At 40.6% G+C, this 16,542-nt stretch overlaps 2 protein-coding genes and 1 long non-coding RNA gene across 4 annotated transcripts; 1 reads left to right on the top strand and 2 right to left on the bottom strand.

The window, feature by feature from the left end:
• Nucleotides 1–990: 990 nt before the first annotated feature.
• Nucleotides 991–6,713, bottom strand: LOC131325619 (pentatricopeptide repeat-containing protein At4g20740). Of its 2 annotated transcripts, none has more exons than XM_058357954.1 (3): nt 6,153–6,713; nt 3,261–5,011; nt 991–1,718 (listed from the first exon to the last, which is right to left on the bottom strand). In XM_058357954.1, exons 1-2 carry the CDS (start codon nt 6,589–6,591, stop codon nt 3,273–3,275), a joined length of 2,178 nt encoding a protein of 725 aa, XP_058213937.1. In that variant the 5' UTR covers nt 6,592–6,713; the 3' UTR covers nt 991–1,718; nt 3,261–3,272. The 2 variants fall into 2 exon arrangements, with proteins under 2 accessions (XP_058213937.1, XP_058213938.1); XM_058357955.1 differs by having other exon boundaries at nt 991–1,691.
• A 1,264-nt stretch (nt 6,714–7,977) lies between these two features.
• LOC131325622 (uncharacterized) lies at nt 7,978–15,819 on the top strand. Its single transcript, XM_058357959.1, has 2 exons — nt 7,978–8,423; nt 15,381–15,819. The coding sequence occupies exons 1-2, from the start codon at nt 8,151–8,153 to the stop codon at nt 15,531–15,533; spliced, it is 426 nt and encodes a 141-aa protein (XP_058213942.1). The 5' UTR covers nt 7,978–8,150; the 3' UTR covers nt 15,534–15,819.
• On the bottom strand, nt 8,438–10,109 carry LOC131325625 (uncharacterized). Its single transcript, XR_009199763.1, has 2 exons — nt 9,967–10,109; nt 8,438–9,925 (listed from the first exon to the last, which is right to left on the bottom strand). It is a non-coding gene; the product is annotated as an uncharacterized LOC131325625 (long non-coding RNA).
• Nucleotides 15,820–16,542: the final 723 nt, after the last annotated feature.

The following is a 16,542-nucleotide window of genomic DNA, read 5'->3' as shown; positions in this document are numbered from 1 at the left end:
AAAATTCTGTTTTGGTGCCGACGTCATAGCTCACGCTTGGTCTAGCCTTTAACAGCTTTTGGCGTTGCTTTCTTTCTCATTTCCTATATATGTAATGTGCGTATGCAGTTAGTGAGAGCAGATGTAGGGAACAGAGGGAGGCGCGAGACAGAACCAGAGGGTGTGAGAAAGAGAGAATTTTGGTTTGAATACTCCATTGTTCCTCCTCTTCTAGTCTAGTGCCTTTGGTCTTCAGATGAGTACATGTAGAAGAATCTCTCTTCCCCATTCCGATTTGTATATGAAGATATCTATTTTCTCCACAAAACACACATTCCGGTCAAAACACCAGACGTAAAAAATCAGTTGGATATCAGTATGGACGTGATCGATTATTTGCTCAATTTTCTGTTAGGAAATTGAGCACAAAATCGATCAAGCCCTTACCGATATCCGACTGAGCTAATTTTTTCAACAAAAAATCTTAAAAGAATCTTGACAAATTAAATTGCTCCGATCATTTGTGTGAGACCCTTTGTGTGAGACCCCGAGGTGGGTCTCACACAAACTTTGGGAGGTCAGTCAAATCATTCATACCGAAATGCCATTGCACCTATGATCCAGTGCAATTTGAGCGGCAGGATCGAGCATAAGTTTCTTAATCTGTGACTGAAATTGGAGGTACAGAGACATTTCAGTACCGGTGCCCTGGTGCCAATATGAGGGTGCCCATCTTTAGAGCATTCCCTATTTCTTTTCTTTATTACAAAATGGTAAAAGAACAGGAACATGACTCGACGAATCTTTCTTATACCATGAGACGATGCAGAAATATGATTGAGGAGAACAATTTATTGAATGCTTGTCAGCTTGATGGTCACTCCAAATCGTCAACAACTTGTAAAATTGGTAATGCCTTGGCTCATCCACCATCTGAGTGCCATCAAGTTTAGACTAGTGCCCACATACTTCCCAAGGAAAATAAGTAATCAAGGAATACCAAGCACCAAATACTAGTAATTAAAAGCATCATACTCATATCAAAATTCCAAAATGATCCACATTCCATATTTACGACTACCCATTGATATCAACCTCTACAATCCAGATCGAGGCGCGCGCAAGTAACCCAGGACATCCGCTTATCAAAGGAAAAAAAAAACATCTACAACCCTATATGCCTAGAGTAAGACAGAACAATGACCCACAGTTTGTGCCAGATAGACACACTTGCCTACATACTTCTCTGAAACTGGGGCTTGGTGAAATTTGTTTCAAACTGTTTTAAATCCTAAACACAATGGCTTGAGTGAGGCATGGATTTGCAAAAAATGGATCTTATGTCTTCACAGAACCAATTTATGAGAAACCCAAATGAACTTCAATCGTGTATCCAATGAAAGGATGGCTATCTCGTCAATTAACCGAGCTAAGTAGCATCATGCAGGAAATCATTGCGTGCCATTCTGGTGCATTGATTGCTGCAAAGCAAAAGGGAATCACCATCGATAGGTAAACAACGGAAAATTCCTATTCAAACCTTCTAAACAGCATCGTGTAGTCGTCTTTTGAAATTTGATCACCAAGGGCCATAACCCTTTCAGCATGCCTGTAGGGGGACTGAAAAAGAATCATGATCTTAATCGCCACTTGATTCTCCAGCAGCACTTGTATCGAAAGCTGAAAGCTTCCTTCAAGCATTCCTATGCCATCTGAATCAGAGAGATATTATCAATTACCTACAAACACCAGCAGCAGGCAATTTATCAGTAGCACCGTAAATGTTAACATGACAGATGAGGTTATAGACTCTGTAAGCTGGCATTATGTGTCTCCTCCATTAGCAAATATTTGCCCCTTACCTCCATTAAGACTTGAGGGGATAAAAACTCTCTGGGAGTAACAAAAAATGGATGCATGAGATGGAAGAATTGAGAAAAGCTCCATGAATTGGGGGATGTAGGATGAAGCATTTGTAAGGCAAGCCAATTGTGTAACCAAAATTACCAGTAGCAAAGAAATGTTGTGAGCAGCTAGGATGTGGTGTATGGGAACACTGATGACGCATACCCAAAATACCTCCCAGGTAATACACTAGTGGAATTCATGGTAGCATACTGAAAAGCCTATATCAGGACCTAATAACATGACTCGTACTAAGACGTATGGCTATGGACCATCACTATAGCCCCTCCCCCCAACATGATATTCAAATCATGGAAAAACCAGTTACCATCCAAACATAACAAAAGGCGTACAGAACTAGTTAAGTTGAGGACGAGTTCCGTACTCAAAGAAAGTACAAATAATTTAACTACAGGAAAGCACAATTAAATAAGGTCGCAAAGTGGGCTTTACCCCACATGATCCAAACAATACCAACTTCCAACAATTATCTGTACTTATTAAGTTAGTTTTCCCACCCTTGATGACGTCTTCCGATCAAGAAAATTGGACATTGAGTTTTCACATAGCAAAGTACAATGAGCTCTGAGTTAATGGAGGAGTATGACAGATTTTAGGGTAAATATTAGGAAACAACACACGACATTGTAGAAAGACTAACGAACACACCGTGAACTTTCCAGTATAGCTTGGGGAACCCTCATAGTTGCAAGTAGAATAAACCAGGACTCCAAAAGTTCATCGGTGTTACTAGTGGAGTAGTGATTTAGAAATTTTGTAGTTTTTGGGAAGGTCTTGAAGAACAATGCGTAGTATTGCATTCCCAATACCTCCAATTATGAAAGCAATTTTTCCTCAAAATCACATTGAAAAGACTAATATTCAAATGTTTCCTTTTCCTTGACTAACCAGTGATAAAGAAAAAAGAAAATGCTTTCCCTCAAGTTCTTTTTGATAGGACACATGAGATCTAATGTTTAGAGCACCCCAATCAAGCGACATTTCTTCTCTTCTTTTCTCCAATCAAAAGAGATGCTTCTTCAGAATCACACACAATAGCAGGAATCAAGAGCCATTTACATGGATCATCCGGGGAAGCACAAATCAAATCTAGGACTACAATAGCGTGAGTAATGAACACTGTCCTGTGAGCTTAACTCGATATGATCATGAATTTGAGTTGAGTATTTAAAGTTTTTTCTTATTTCAGTGAAAAAGGTCCAACAAAATTAGGATAGATCTCGCTTTGATCAATACTCTTAAAAGCAAGAAGCTGAAATAATCCAGTGTCCTAAATAATTTAGTTATATGTTAAACAGGTGAACAGAAAAACAAATACAAATTAGTTAAAAAGCAAAAGAAATAAAACTAAGTACCTGAAGTTGTCCTCAAGTCGGCAGAAATTTACAGCCCTTCGCTTTCAATTTCTTTTCCAGACCAAAAAATTTCAACCCTGACAGCACCAAGTCAGCCGTCTTCTCCTTCATGTGGTCTACCAGTTTATCGTCATAAATAACCAAATCTGATTCCGTTAGAAGCTTACGCTCTCTCATATTTGACAACACTTTTCTCGCTTCCTCCAGCGTTCCATGTTTGCACATGCCGTAGATAATAGCAGAGTATATGATATCATCAGGAGGGCAACCCTGTTGTATCATCTCATTTAGAACTTCAATTACCCTCTCTGCATCATTAGATTTGCAAACATGGATAATAGTCAGAGTATACTTAAACTCCATGGGTCCGCTCGTAACATTCGCCAAGCTGTCACGAATAAGCATTATAGCTGGATCAATCCCTCCAATTTTACAGAGCCCTTTAACAAGAGAATAATAAGCAGAGACAGAGGGAACCGAAGACATTTCTTTTATTTTGCTATAGCACGTACATGCTTCTTGAATATCTCCAATTTCAGAAAAACATGTAATTGCATGGCTGTAAGTAGATGAGTCAGGTTCAAACTTGGAGTCCTTTAATTCATGGAAGAGTGATAATGCCTTATCCACCTCTCTGATCTTGTGGAGAGCCTCCATAAGAATATTATAGATTGGAACACTGCAATAACCTCTCACCTTCAAGTATTCAAACACTTCTAAAGGCATCGTTAATTTTTCGTCTTTTGTCACCACGAATAAAAAGAATCTGGAAAGATTGTCAAAGATGTGAAAACCCAGATTCTGCATTTGCAGAAGCAAGTTGCAGAAGTCATCCATTCTTTTCAACTCTGCATAAGACACTAGTATGGGATTTACAGTCACAAACTCTGACTCAAGACCCTCTTGAACTGTGACCTGGAAAAGTTTAGAAGCCTTATCAACCTGGTTCAAATTACAGAATCCTTCAATGAGGGAGTTATATACTGCTAAGTCAGCCCTATATCCCGAGTCGACCAAATCCTTCAACAAATCACATGCAGAACCAACTTTCCCATCTGCCACAAATGCCTCAATCAATGACCCATAGATGGCCCTATCTATCAAACACCCCTTCTGTTTCATCTCCTTGAACAACCCATAACCTTTCTCAACCTGCTTCCCCTTGCATAACCCCAAAACTAGGGTCTTATAAGCCATAGCATCGGGCTCTACTCTATCCTTTTTCATTTCCTCCCAAACCTTCAAACACCCATCTAAATTCCCCTCCGCCACCAACACACGAACCATTGCCGTGTAAGCAAAAACATCTGGTTTACACAACTTTTCCCGCATTCGGCTCAAAAGCTCCAACACTTGGTCAATCTGCCCTCCTTTACACAAACCCTTTGCTAAAATCATGAAAGTAACACTCTCCTCCACTAACTCATCTCCTCTAAAGTCATCATAAACCAACATTGCCAAATCCAAATGACCCGTTTTCATGAGTGCATCCATTATCCTGTTATACAAAAACACTCTAGGTTTCACTCCAAATTTCTTCATTTTCTCATACACGTAGTACACCCTAAGACCCCTATTGGCATCAGAGTGCATTCTAATCAAGATTTCAAACTGTTTCTCGGTAGGAGGCTTACCCTGCATGTTCATCAACTCGGGCACCTGGTCAGCTGCCCGGAACTGATTTGTCCGGTTCAAACAGTAAGCCAATGCATTATAACTAGAAAAGTCATGTCTATAACCCTTCTGTTTACCTGTTGGGCAGAGACAAGAAATTTGGTCAGTGGAGGCAAAACTTAACTAAATATTTTAGAAAAAAATCTGTTCTTGTTTTCTTCCCAAATTACTGTATTACAATTTCACCGGTCCCAAATGAAAACTCAAAAACAGAGGAAGAGAAGGGACATCCTTTAAGAAGGCAAAGTTGCAAATGAACAAAACAGGGCTACCTAAAAATGGTATAGATTTTACCTTCTAAAGAGGTCCCACAATTCAGGATGTTACAAAACTAAAAGACGGTCTAATAATTTGGAAACAAGAGGATATTTTCAAGAGGTATAATCAACAATCCTACGCACCCGTATAAAACACTTAGCAACATACCCAATTTAAAGTGTACATAGACGAGATCCATTTATGTGTAGCTCACGTAAAACTAAAATTGAATCCCCAACACATTCTTCAGGTGCTTTGGGATACATTTTCTAGGTAAGTGTGCTTTAGGATACATTTTCTAGGTAAGTGAACATTTCAAAAAAAAAAAAAATTTAAATCTAAAATTTTACAACTGCAAGTCTGTCGTGCTTAGAGTCCTTTATCTTCCATAACTCAAGCCCGATAAAAGGAGAAGGGTTATGCCTTAGCTAGCTGACAGCAAGCACGTAAAAGACCAATAGATCCTTTAGGGCGTGAATTCGATATACTGCCCTCAACATTGAGCCGACAGAGTGAGCTCAACGGAGAAAATAAATTCATTCAGCTGACCCCAATAGATTGGGGCTTTAAGAGCACCACCAGTCTTGACTCATTTCTTCACTTAAACCCTTTTTTTTGGGTAAAAGAAGCAAAAACCCATCTCCAATGGCATACCCAGTTCTTTACCCAAAATGAGTTTTGCCCATTTCTCTACCCCATTTGGGAAAATCCAAGCTTTGAACCATTTCCTTAACCAAATTTTCCAAGGCTCAATCTTATCCCTCTTATTTACCATGTTGCCATCGAAAGCCTTTTTTTGGGTAAAGATTGTATTTTGCCATTGGAGATGATCCTCCTAAATAGAGTTTTTGCACACATATTTACTCAAATTTGGATAAAATTTTGGGTAAAGGCTGGAGATGCTCAAAGGTCCATTTGGTAACGTTAAATGTTCGCGCAATTCGAAACGTGCTTATTTACCTGCCCAATGGAAGAACTTGGATGAGATCCTGGGGTCCGAGTTCACCTTGAGCACCTCCGCCACCAGCTTCGGCGTCACGCGGCGGAGCTTGTTAAGGTCCTCAATAACAGCAGGACACCAGCAGTTCTTGTGCTTACGGAACGTGTCGACGATGTACCGAGCGATCGGAGAGAGGGTCTGGGCGACGGAGAAGAATTTCTCCGGCGGAGTTCTGGTGGGCGGGATCGAGAGGCTCTGAGCGGAGTCCGGGTCCCATTTTCGGAAATCGAAATCGGGGGATTTTTTGTCGAATTGGTGGTGTTTTTTTGAAGGGTTCAGGGTTTGGCGGTTGGAGAAGAGGCCGCCGCGGACGGTGGGCCGGTTCTGGGAGGGCTTGCGGTGGCCGTAGAAGAAGTAGAGCTTGGAGGCGTTGGTGGGGGGTGGGGACTGAGGTGGCATTTGGGCGTTTTGTTGATGACCTTTGTGCTACTGACAATTGTAGTAAGAAATTGGGGCTGAAAATTTAGACAACATTTTAGTAGAGTAGAATCAAGTAAGATAGTAGTATGTGTTTGTTTGATAGAAGTAGAGTAAGACATGTTACATTAGGGAGTAACATGTTGTGGCTTGCTCTTCCTAAATTAAGAATTCATCGCGATGATTTATGCGGATACTCATGCAATGTGATTTCTATCTACTGCCAATAACATATATATATCAAAGTGCACAAAGACAATTTCATAAAATCAGGTGAAGAAAAGTAACAAAATGAATGTTATAGCATAAAAGGAGAGTGTAGAAATTATTTTTATTATAAAAATAGTTGTGCCTATTATTGCTTTTCTCAAAAATTTGGTTTCATTGTTAGGAATTCCACGAGGATAGTTTGATCAACTTAAGGAAATAATACCCCTATGAAAGGTTATTTTGGTAATAAAGTTCATGGCACTTTCTTTTTCTTTGAGAAATCACCCTCTCTCTCATGTTTTGTATATCCAAATAAAATACCAAAAGATGTACTAGTTTTTTTTTTTCATCTAGTTAAGAAATTAGAATATTTTTTCGTTTCCCACCTAGCTGCCCAGAGGGTCTGTGACTGTCATAAAATATTGTGGGTTTGAATCCTCAAGACTGAATGGTTTAGTTCAATTCATTTTCATATCTTTTCTGGACTCATTTTTATCATCGCGAGTGTTCAATTTTTAAATTTCATCAAGAACACAAGACATGTTAAAAATCATGTTTGATCAATATAAGGTTTAATTTATTTTCTATTTTGAAAAATAAGTTTTAATATAGTTGCAATGTTTTTGAAACTCATTTTTTTCTCAAAATAAATGTGTTCTAAAAAAAACATCAAACAACACATGAATTTTAATACAGCTTTGCTAGAGGTACAAACACATAGGTACATACACCGCGTACATATGCGTTTTTTACCCATCTTGGATCCCAAAAAAATTGATCCAAATGCTCATTTTGTTCAAAATGAGTTGTTTAGGGTGTCCATAAAAAATAAACTCTATCTGAAATCGTTAAAGGGATATACGAAATATCCAACTTTTTTTTCATAGACTAGGTCTTGATTATGAAGCAAAATAGATATTTTGTAAATATTCTTACCGATATTTGATTGAGTTAATATTTTATAAAAACCCGAAACAAACCATTTAAGACCCGATATGAGTCCAAAATGCATATATACGAGATGTATGTACCTACGTGTATGTACTCGTACACTTTTTCGTTTTTAATATGCCTCATGTTCTCACTAGATTTAGAACGTAAACTGTCCCGATTATCGAAATATAGCAGACAGGATCCATTTCCAAATTTTTTTGTCCTACTTTAGATGTGGAATTAAAATCAAGATTTGCCGATAAAAAAAAAAATAAAACCAAGTTTTTTGTGTATAATAATATGCCATTAAATCCAAATCCAAAAAACTGTAGACTGTGAAGGATAAGGGGCAGCAACAAATATATGATCCAAGCTCTGCCACCAGGAGGAGGAGAGACATGGTGAGCCTCTTCATCTGCAACTCTAATCTACTCCCCAAATCACCACCCCTACGCCTCCTTCAAACAAACCCTTTTCCTCCCTCCACACCCAATTCCTCCTCTCTTCACTTCCACCACCGAAAGACCAGAGGGCTGTCTCTGGTAACACGAGGAGCTCCCGGCACTAGCACCTACATCTTCGCATTCTTCTTACCCCTCTCTCTCCTCGCCATTACCGTCTTCACTTCCATCCGAATTGCCGATAAGCTCGACAGAGACTTCCTCGAGGAGGTTCGTAGCCTGTATTTGTTGTTTTTTTTTTTTTTTGGCCATTCTATGGGTTTGATTATTGGTAATTGATTCATATCTTTGTGGGTTTTCTTCAATTGGAATTTATTTTATAACCGAATATCCGGACCAGCTTGCACGCAATTGGACTAATTCCGAGGCCTGAATCCCTCTAGTGGCCCCGAGGATTGAAATGTTGGTGCTACATGATATCTAAACATGCAACCTCATGGGGACTAGCACTTAATAGCTTTTCTCATGCCCACTTGGCCAAAACCCTTCGGATTTGCTTCAATTGGTAGTACTTGTGTGTTCGGTTTCCAGGTTCAGATAACTTTTTGTTATAATTTGGGTGGTGTGATGGTGAATATGGAAGTTGTTCAGATCTATACCCGACATGGGCGGAGCCAGCATTTTTGAGCAGTCGGGTCAATACTTAGAGACATACTTGATTTTGTTGCCCATTAGCTAGTCAACCTTGGAAAAATTGCTAGCCACAATCCCTAGGGCAGTGACTTTTTTTTTTTTTTTTTGCCATTCGTTAATCCTAATCTACTCTACTTGGGGAGGGGAATGAGTGCTTCTGGGAATCGAACCCTGCCTATGTGTATGGGAGTATAAGGGAGGCACCAACTGCACTCCAACCCACTTGCCCTAGGGCAGTGATTAATATGCTTAAATTGTCTCAACACCGATGAAAGATGCATACAAATCTATGAGTGTCAATTGATCTTCGTGAGAGTTTTGTCAAAATAGTACTTTTTTTTTAGCATTGTGTGTGTAATATCCATGCCTATTAGACAGTTGTTAGCAAAATTATAGTACCAAAAAGGGCACAAGAATGTAGTTTCACTAGGAATTCTTTCATGCTGAGGATAATTTCATTCTAATTGTGGGGTCAAGTTCACAATCAATTTATCAAGACAGAATTTGGAGGTCAGTGGCTCAAGTGACCCCACATGACCCAGTGCCCTCCGCCCATGCTACCAGAGGTTATGTGGGAATTCTTTATGCTTAAGTCTTGATACTAATTTCATTATATTTTTTTTTGGGTTTGTTTCAATTAGAATGTTGATACTTGTTTTTTAGTGTGGGTTCAAAGAAAGTTTGGGAAATGTTTATTTGATGATTACCTATTTGTCCAAATACTTATTCTAGCAATTTGCTAAGGGCCAAAGCCATAGATGACCCTAATTTCTCTTCTCAAATATCACTACAGGCCAGCGCATCCTGTGTGTATGCTGAATATTTTTTAAAACACAAAAATAGTTTCTGACTTCTTTCGTCATTTGTTATACCATATTATCTTTTTATTAACAAGTATATAACGGTTAAATGGACATTATACAAATAAATTGACTCTAAATTGCATAATAGTATATGTCACCTACCATATTTGAGTTTCGTTGTAATCAATTCAATGCCATTGATTATTATACTATACCGTATCCCGGTATACGCGTGTCCAATTTTGGATCCATATATGTGTATCCTGCATTTTTCAACTTGGGTGTCCGAGACGTTTGACTTATCAAAAAAAAAAAACGTTGGGTGCCCGATTCCTAGATTCGCACCCGCACCTTATACCCGAGTCCGAGCAACATAGATCGTGATATGGGTGAAATATCATTTGAGTGATACTATGCTAGTACTACTCAACATGATATGTCCTTGTCACATCTACTTGGGGCTCAGTTCATATAATATTTAGGGTAAAAAAAAAATGTACTTACCCCGTAAGCTATCAAAAAAATGTTTACTTCGTCCGTCAACTATCAATTGCACACACTTGCCCCTTAAACTAACCAATCGTTATTTACTAAGGAGAATTCCCACTTTACATCCACGTTTTGGATGGAAAATTCATGCCTTGGATGGAAAAGTGGTGACCTAATATTACCCAACACTTTTGGAGGATTATTTTAGACTTTTACTCCCAAAACCTAACATTATAGGACCAAAATTGATTTGGGGGGTTTTCAACCAAGAAAACCCTAACACCCCACGCGATGGGATCTGAAAGAAACGGTTGGAGGAATCAGTGCTTTTGGGTGGCAAAATCTGAGTTTAGCCTAGGAGTCCGGTGGGATCTAAAAGATGGTGCCTATTTCAATGAGCTGGGCGGCGAGCGCCAGCCGATGGATCTCATCCATTGGCTACGGCACTGTCCCTTCGAGAATCTTCCTCGACAACTCATTGGCGTGTCCTTCGGTGGTATTTAAGTCGTCTGTAAAGGACCTGCCGCTCGATAGGAATTGTACTTCAAGGCGGCTTGCATGACGCATTCATTGCGCAGGCTAACGCCAAATACACGTACTCTTGGGGGTTTTTCTTACTATTGGGGTAGTGTATACTAATCCTGTTCATTGCTCTGAAGTCTTTTTAACCCTATGTATTGTTAGTCCTTGCAGACTAGTGAAACACCCTCGAAGATTTTCCTCATCAACTGCTTGTGTGCCATCCAACCACCCCTACTCCGACACGAAGTTGCATCCGAGTATGTGAAAAATTCGGAACAATGATCGATAACCATGATAGGTGCGTAAATACACCTACCAATGCGTCATTGGGAAGGTGCCATAGCCAAAGGGGATGCCTCCTTGTTAAGGGGTCAGCTTGTAGCCTAGGCGGCGAGCGTTGAAAAAAGTTAAGGCCGTTTCTCATCAGCAATTAAAATCCCACCGAGATGTGGCATCACAACCAATTTTGCAGCCAACTCTCTGAAAACTAGTTAGTTGATGTTAGCGATCACATGCATGGATTTCTCTGTAGCATTCTCAGGTTGTTTAACATTTTTGTTGTGTTGAAAGAAAGTGAATTGTATATAGAGTTAGAAAGAGAATAGGTACGTTTTTCGTGCGGGGACACCAATGCGTCATTGGGAAGGTGTCATAGCCAATGGAGATCCATCGGTCGGCGCTCACCACCTAGGCGACGAGCTTACCTCTCAGCAAGGAGGTATCCCCGACGAGCTTACCTCTCAGCAAGGAGACATCCCCCGAAGGTAACATCAATGCGTCCTCGAGGAAGATTACCGAAGGGACCCGAGCAACAAGCTTACCTCTCAACAAGGAGGCATCCCCGGAGGGGAACACCAATGCGTCATCAAGGATGCCCGTCACTTGGTTGATCACCCCCATGCTTATCCAACGAGTCTTATCGCTGCGAATTGCAGCATCCCTTCCCCCATCCCTTCCTATCGATAGACAGAAAAAAAAAAAAAAAAAAGAACACCCCATTATTTTTTGGCTTTATTCAAATTTTTTTGTATTTGTTAATTTTGTGTCAAACTCTTATAACTTATTGATTCGTCTCATCAAGATGAATTGAAAAAGTAAAAAGTTTTTGATTGAAACTCAAAACCTTAGCAAAGAACCATATATGTATCTTTCACAATTAACCCCCAATTGACATACCATAACATATCATGATAATAAGTCGAATCTTTAAAAACCATTAACATTAGCTCTTCCTGTCTACTCATTTATAGTCCCACTAGTTTCTCTGTAGAGCATAAAAATAATACTCACAGTAGACACATCAAGCAATGCTAATAGGGCAAGTGGGCATCCTCGGGGGATACCTTCTTGTTGAGAGGTAAGCTTGTTGCTCGGGTCCTTTGATGCATTGGTGTTTCCTTCAGGGGATGCCTCCTTGCTAAGAGGTAAGCTCGTCGCCTATTTCATTGAGATGGGCGGGGAGCACCGGTCGATGAATCTCATCCATTGGCTATGGCACCTTCCCGATGATGCATTGGTGTCCCCGTAAGGAAAATCGTACCTGGCTAATGGTCTTTGATTCCTAATGCCACGGTGCATAGCCTAGGGGATGCCTCCTTGTTGAGGGGACACCAATGCGTCATCGGTATTGCCTTCACGAGAGACAGACGCCGGGGAGATCCATATTATTGGTGATGATGCTCCCTTTTTCGAACAACAGCTTTGCCGCGGCAGGAAAATGGTTTCTTGCTTTAGAGACTAGAACAACACCTCCTTCCCGATGACGCATTGGTGTCCCGCGCGGAAAAGCGTACCTAGCTAACGGTCTTTAATTCCTAATGCCACGGTTCGTAGCCCAGGGGATGCCTCCTTGTTAAGGGGTTAGCTTGTCACCTAGGAGGCGAGCGTCGACCGAATCCCCATCGGCCATGGCATTGTTGAGGGGTCACGTGGGTTAGTTGATAGCTTTGGCAACTCGATTTCCTCGGCACTAGATTACCTGTACCCCATTCATCAATCTTTGGTTGTGGTATCGCTTTTTGGGTGGGTTTAGGTTTTGGTTTTGGTTTTGGTTTTGCCATTGTTGGTGTAGGGAATCTAGGGTTTGGGAGGAAGAGAAAGATTGATGAAGGGTGCAGGTACAGGGGGAGTGCTTCAGCCTCGCCGCCGCAGGTATGTAGAGAAGTGTTTTGAGGATTTTTGTAAAGGGGAAGTGGTTTTTTTTTTTTTTTTTTTTTTGTGGTTTCTTTTCTGTTGGGTTTCTGGAGTAGTGTGGATTTTGTTTTAAGTGTAGAGGAAAAGGAGTTTATTGGAGGAGAGTATTGGAGGAGTTTATTGGTAAATTATTCTCCTAAACTTATCTTAAAATAAGTTAGTTTGTCATTATTTGAATTTTTTTCGCATTTGTTAGTTTTGCACCAAACTTTTGTGAATTGTTGATTTGTCTCAATGAGATCAATTGGAAAAATAATAAAAAAATCTAAAACTCCTTCAGTACTCTCCTCTAATAAACATTCGATATCTTCTGCTGGCAATGCGCTCTTGGCCTTACTTGGCCGGGTCATGCCTCTGGCGCTGTTACTTTGAAGAAATTAGAGTTCTCAAAGCAAGTCTACGCTATTAGAAAAGGTGATCAAACTCTATATATGTCTATCCGGAGTGAAATAGGCGACGGGCTTACCTCTTAGCAAGGAGGCATCCCTTGAAGGAAACACCAATGCGTCATCGAGGAAGATTACCGAAGGGATCCGAGCAACAAGCTTACCTATCAACAAGGAGGCATCCCCCTAGGGTAACACCAATGCGTCATTGGGGATATGCCCGCTTGACATAGCGAGGTGCCAAGCTTTCCGAAACAACAATGCCATAGCCAATGGGGATCCATCGACTGGCGCTCGCCGCCTAGGCAACAAGCTAACCCCTCAACAAGGAGAGAGAGAGAGAGAGATAGAGAGAGAGAGAGAGAGAGAGAGAGAGAGAGAGAGAGTGGGTACCACTTGGCCTTGCCCACGTGGTTCCCGAGCAGCGCATCCGAGCTGTCCAAAAGTGTGTTGGATAGCCCAGATTGAAACTCTCTCTCTCCTCACCCCACCACTCTCTCTGCAGATCCGAAATGGACGGCCTGAATGGGGGAACACCAATGCGTCATCGAGGATGCCCGCTTGACACAGCGAGGTGCCAAGCTTTCCGAATCAACAATGCCATAGCCAATGGGGATCCATTGACCGGCGCTCGTCGCCTAGGCAACAAGCTGACCCCTCAACAAGGAGAGAGAGAGAGAGAGAGAGAGAGAGAGAGAGCAATTGCTCACTCTAGAAGGCTTTCGTTGACTGTGTTTCCCTCGGGAAAAAAAGCAAAACATACGCCTTGGCTGTGTGATCGAGATGCACGCGGTTCTTTTTTGACTCAACGAAGAGGACTTCATAATCTTCTCAAAAGTGATGTAGAAGAAGTAGAGAGGAACGAGCACGGTACTCGAACCTTGGAAACCGCTCGGGGTTTTCCATTATTGAAGAGATGAGCGCGGCGCTCAAACGTAAATAACGCCGTTGAAATGGAAATCCTCGGGATCTCCATTGTCGGAAATGATAAAAGTTACACGAGCCGAAACTGAAAGTGCAGAAAAATAAACATAGAATGGCTGGAGCCGAAAGAAAGATAATTGAAGCCGGAGCTTGAAGTTGTGTTTGAAGGGGCTTTTCAAGGATCTTGGTCTTCTCCTTTCATAGAGACGAAAATGGCAGTTACTTGCCATAAACCATCACCCCCACCTCTGCAACATGCACGAGAATTGCTTGTAGGAAATTTGCCAATTGCATTGAACTTTGCCAAGTGTCCCATGAACTCCAAAAATCAACTTCCATTAGCCCATGATTTGAACCCTTTTTAATGGGGTTCAAGGTATTTCGGATACACCAAAAATCTGTGGGGCCGGCGTCACGTGCCGGCTTTTTAGTGGGCGGTCATTTTTGGGTACAGACTGGTCTTTATGTTTTGTAGTAGTTGGTAGCTTCTTGGCTTTGGTTGCTGGAGATGTGTTCGTGATGTAGGGTACGTTCCAGCAAAGTTCCATCTTTGCTGTTGCTTCCCTTTTTTTTTTTGTGTGCGCTTTTTGCTTCATTGTCTAAAAGAGAGAGATACGAACAGAGTTGGGGGGACTGTGAGATGGAGGAAGAAGGAGACACATATATTCATATTCATACATATATTGGTATAAAAGACATTTTTAGCCTTGGTTTGAATTTTCCATCCAAAATATGGATGGAAAGTGGAAATTGTCCTTAGTAAGTAACGATTGCTTAGTTTAAGGAGCAAGTGTGGCAATTGATAGTTTAAGGGCGAAGTAAACATTTTTTGGATGGATCAAGGGGCAAGTACATGTTTACCCTAATAGTTAAAGTCATTACATTCCATGAGTAGCATCAGGTTTGATGCCTTCCTATGTTAGTTTTTATGGTTGCTTATCACTTGTTAGAAAGCTGTAAGAAACAAGATCTGTAAAGCCATTCTGTTAGATAAAGTGCCCTACAATCCTACATTATGGACCGCCCTACATTCATGGAACACCTTTTATCTAAAAACATCCATCACATTTTTAATAAGGAGCAGTAGGATAACACTGGAGTGTGCAGAAATAACTGAGACTGCATCATGTGATGTTGCACAGTATTTGGCTTTTTGTGTTGGAAAATGTTTATTTGCTCTTATTAATGTGCTCAACTTTTATTGTTCCATGTATTAGATGGCAATCAATCAAGCAATAATGGAAGCAGATGAAGAGGATGGTGATGCTGGCATGCCTTTGGAGGAGAAGCCCTCACTTCCTCGAACCCGTAATCGGCCGAAACGGGAAGCTGAGACTCCGAAACGGGAAGCTGAGACTTCATCCATGTAGTTATCCTATGTGACTTTGCATAGGATACGTTGCCCAATTCCATTGGATGGATAACAGTTCCGGATCACTTGTAATCTTCAACCAATATCATAATTCACATTTTACTTGTATTATAGGTATTAGGATTCGCATATTTTAGGGATTATTTCCTTGTGGGTATGACTCTTTGGTCGTACCCAGATATTTACAATGTTAATATGATGAGATCGAACTCTCTGGTACTAAATTATATATCTTGGCATAAATAGCTTGAGTGGCATGGCACTGGCTATTCCAATTGACGGATGTGTTGAGTGGCTCTTATTATTTGTTCTTAAATGCTTTTTTTGATTGACGTTAAGAGTTTCTGGAAGTAACAAGAAAGTGAAAATGTTGTGGAATTGTGCGATTCTCGCTTTGTTGGGCTATTTGGTAAGGGCGCAATGTCAAGGTATTTCACAATAAGTAGTATGATACTGACTCGTCGTGGGGTAGAGTTTCTTATTCGTGTCTCTCTGGGCTTAGGTATCTGCTTCGTTTAAATAGACCCTTGTTCTTGGTTTCTAGATATTGAAGGGCATTGTGTGACATGTAGTTGGCAAGCTAGTTGTTGTGGTTAAAATGTTTTTTCGTTTTGCTAATAAGGTTTCTTTTTGTCACTGAACAATAAGATTGACTCAACAATGTTTTCTTGTGTATGAACTATGATCTTTCTATCTATTCCCTGTTGCTTGAGAAACAAAACCATGTAAATGGGAATGATATTGGAGACAAAACTATGACAAATTGCAGAGATACGATCGAGAACATTTTCTTGACATGCCAGCTGTCAATTTGACGATGTTAACCCATGATAAGAGCACATTAGATTAGGAGTGATTGGGAAACAGAAACATTCAGATAAAATCTCTTCTGTAATGGCTTAGCTTGTCCACTGTAGTGGCCACAAAACTTTGAAGGAACGTTAATCAAACAACTTGACCACCACTTGTGTACAGTTTTCCCTTGAAATCAACTTAATCAACCACTT

This window comes from Rhododendron vialii, chromosome 5a (genome assembly GCF_030253575.1).
Source record: "Rhododendron vialii isolate Sample 1 chromosome 5a, ASM3025357v1".
In the NCBI taxonomy this organism is placed as follows: Eukaryota; Viridiplantae; Streptophyta; class Magnoliopsida; order Ericales; family Ericaceae; genus Rhododendron; species Rhododendron vialii.
Note: the sequence above shows the minus strand (reverse complement) of the source record. Positions and strands in the feature narration are given on the sequence as shown.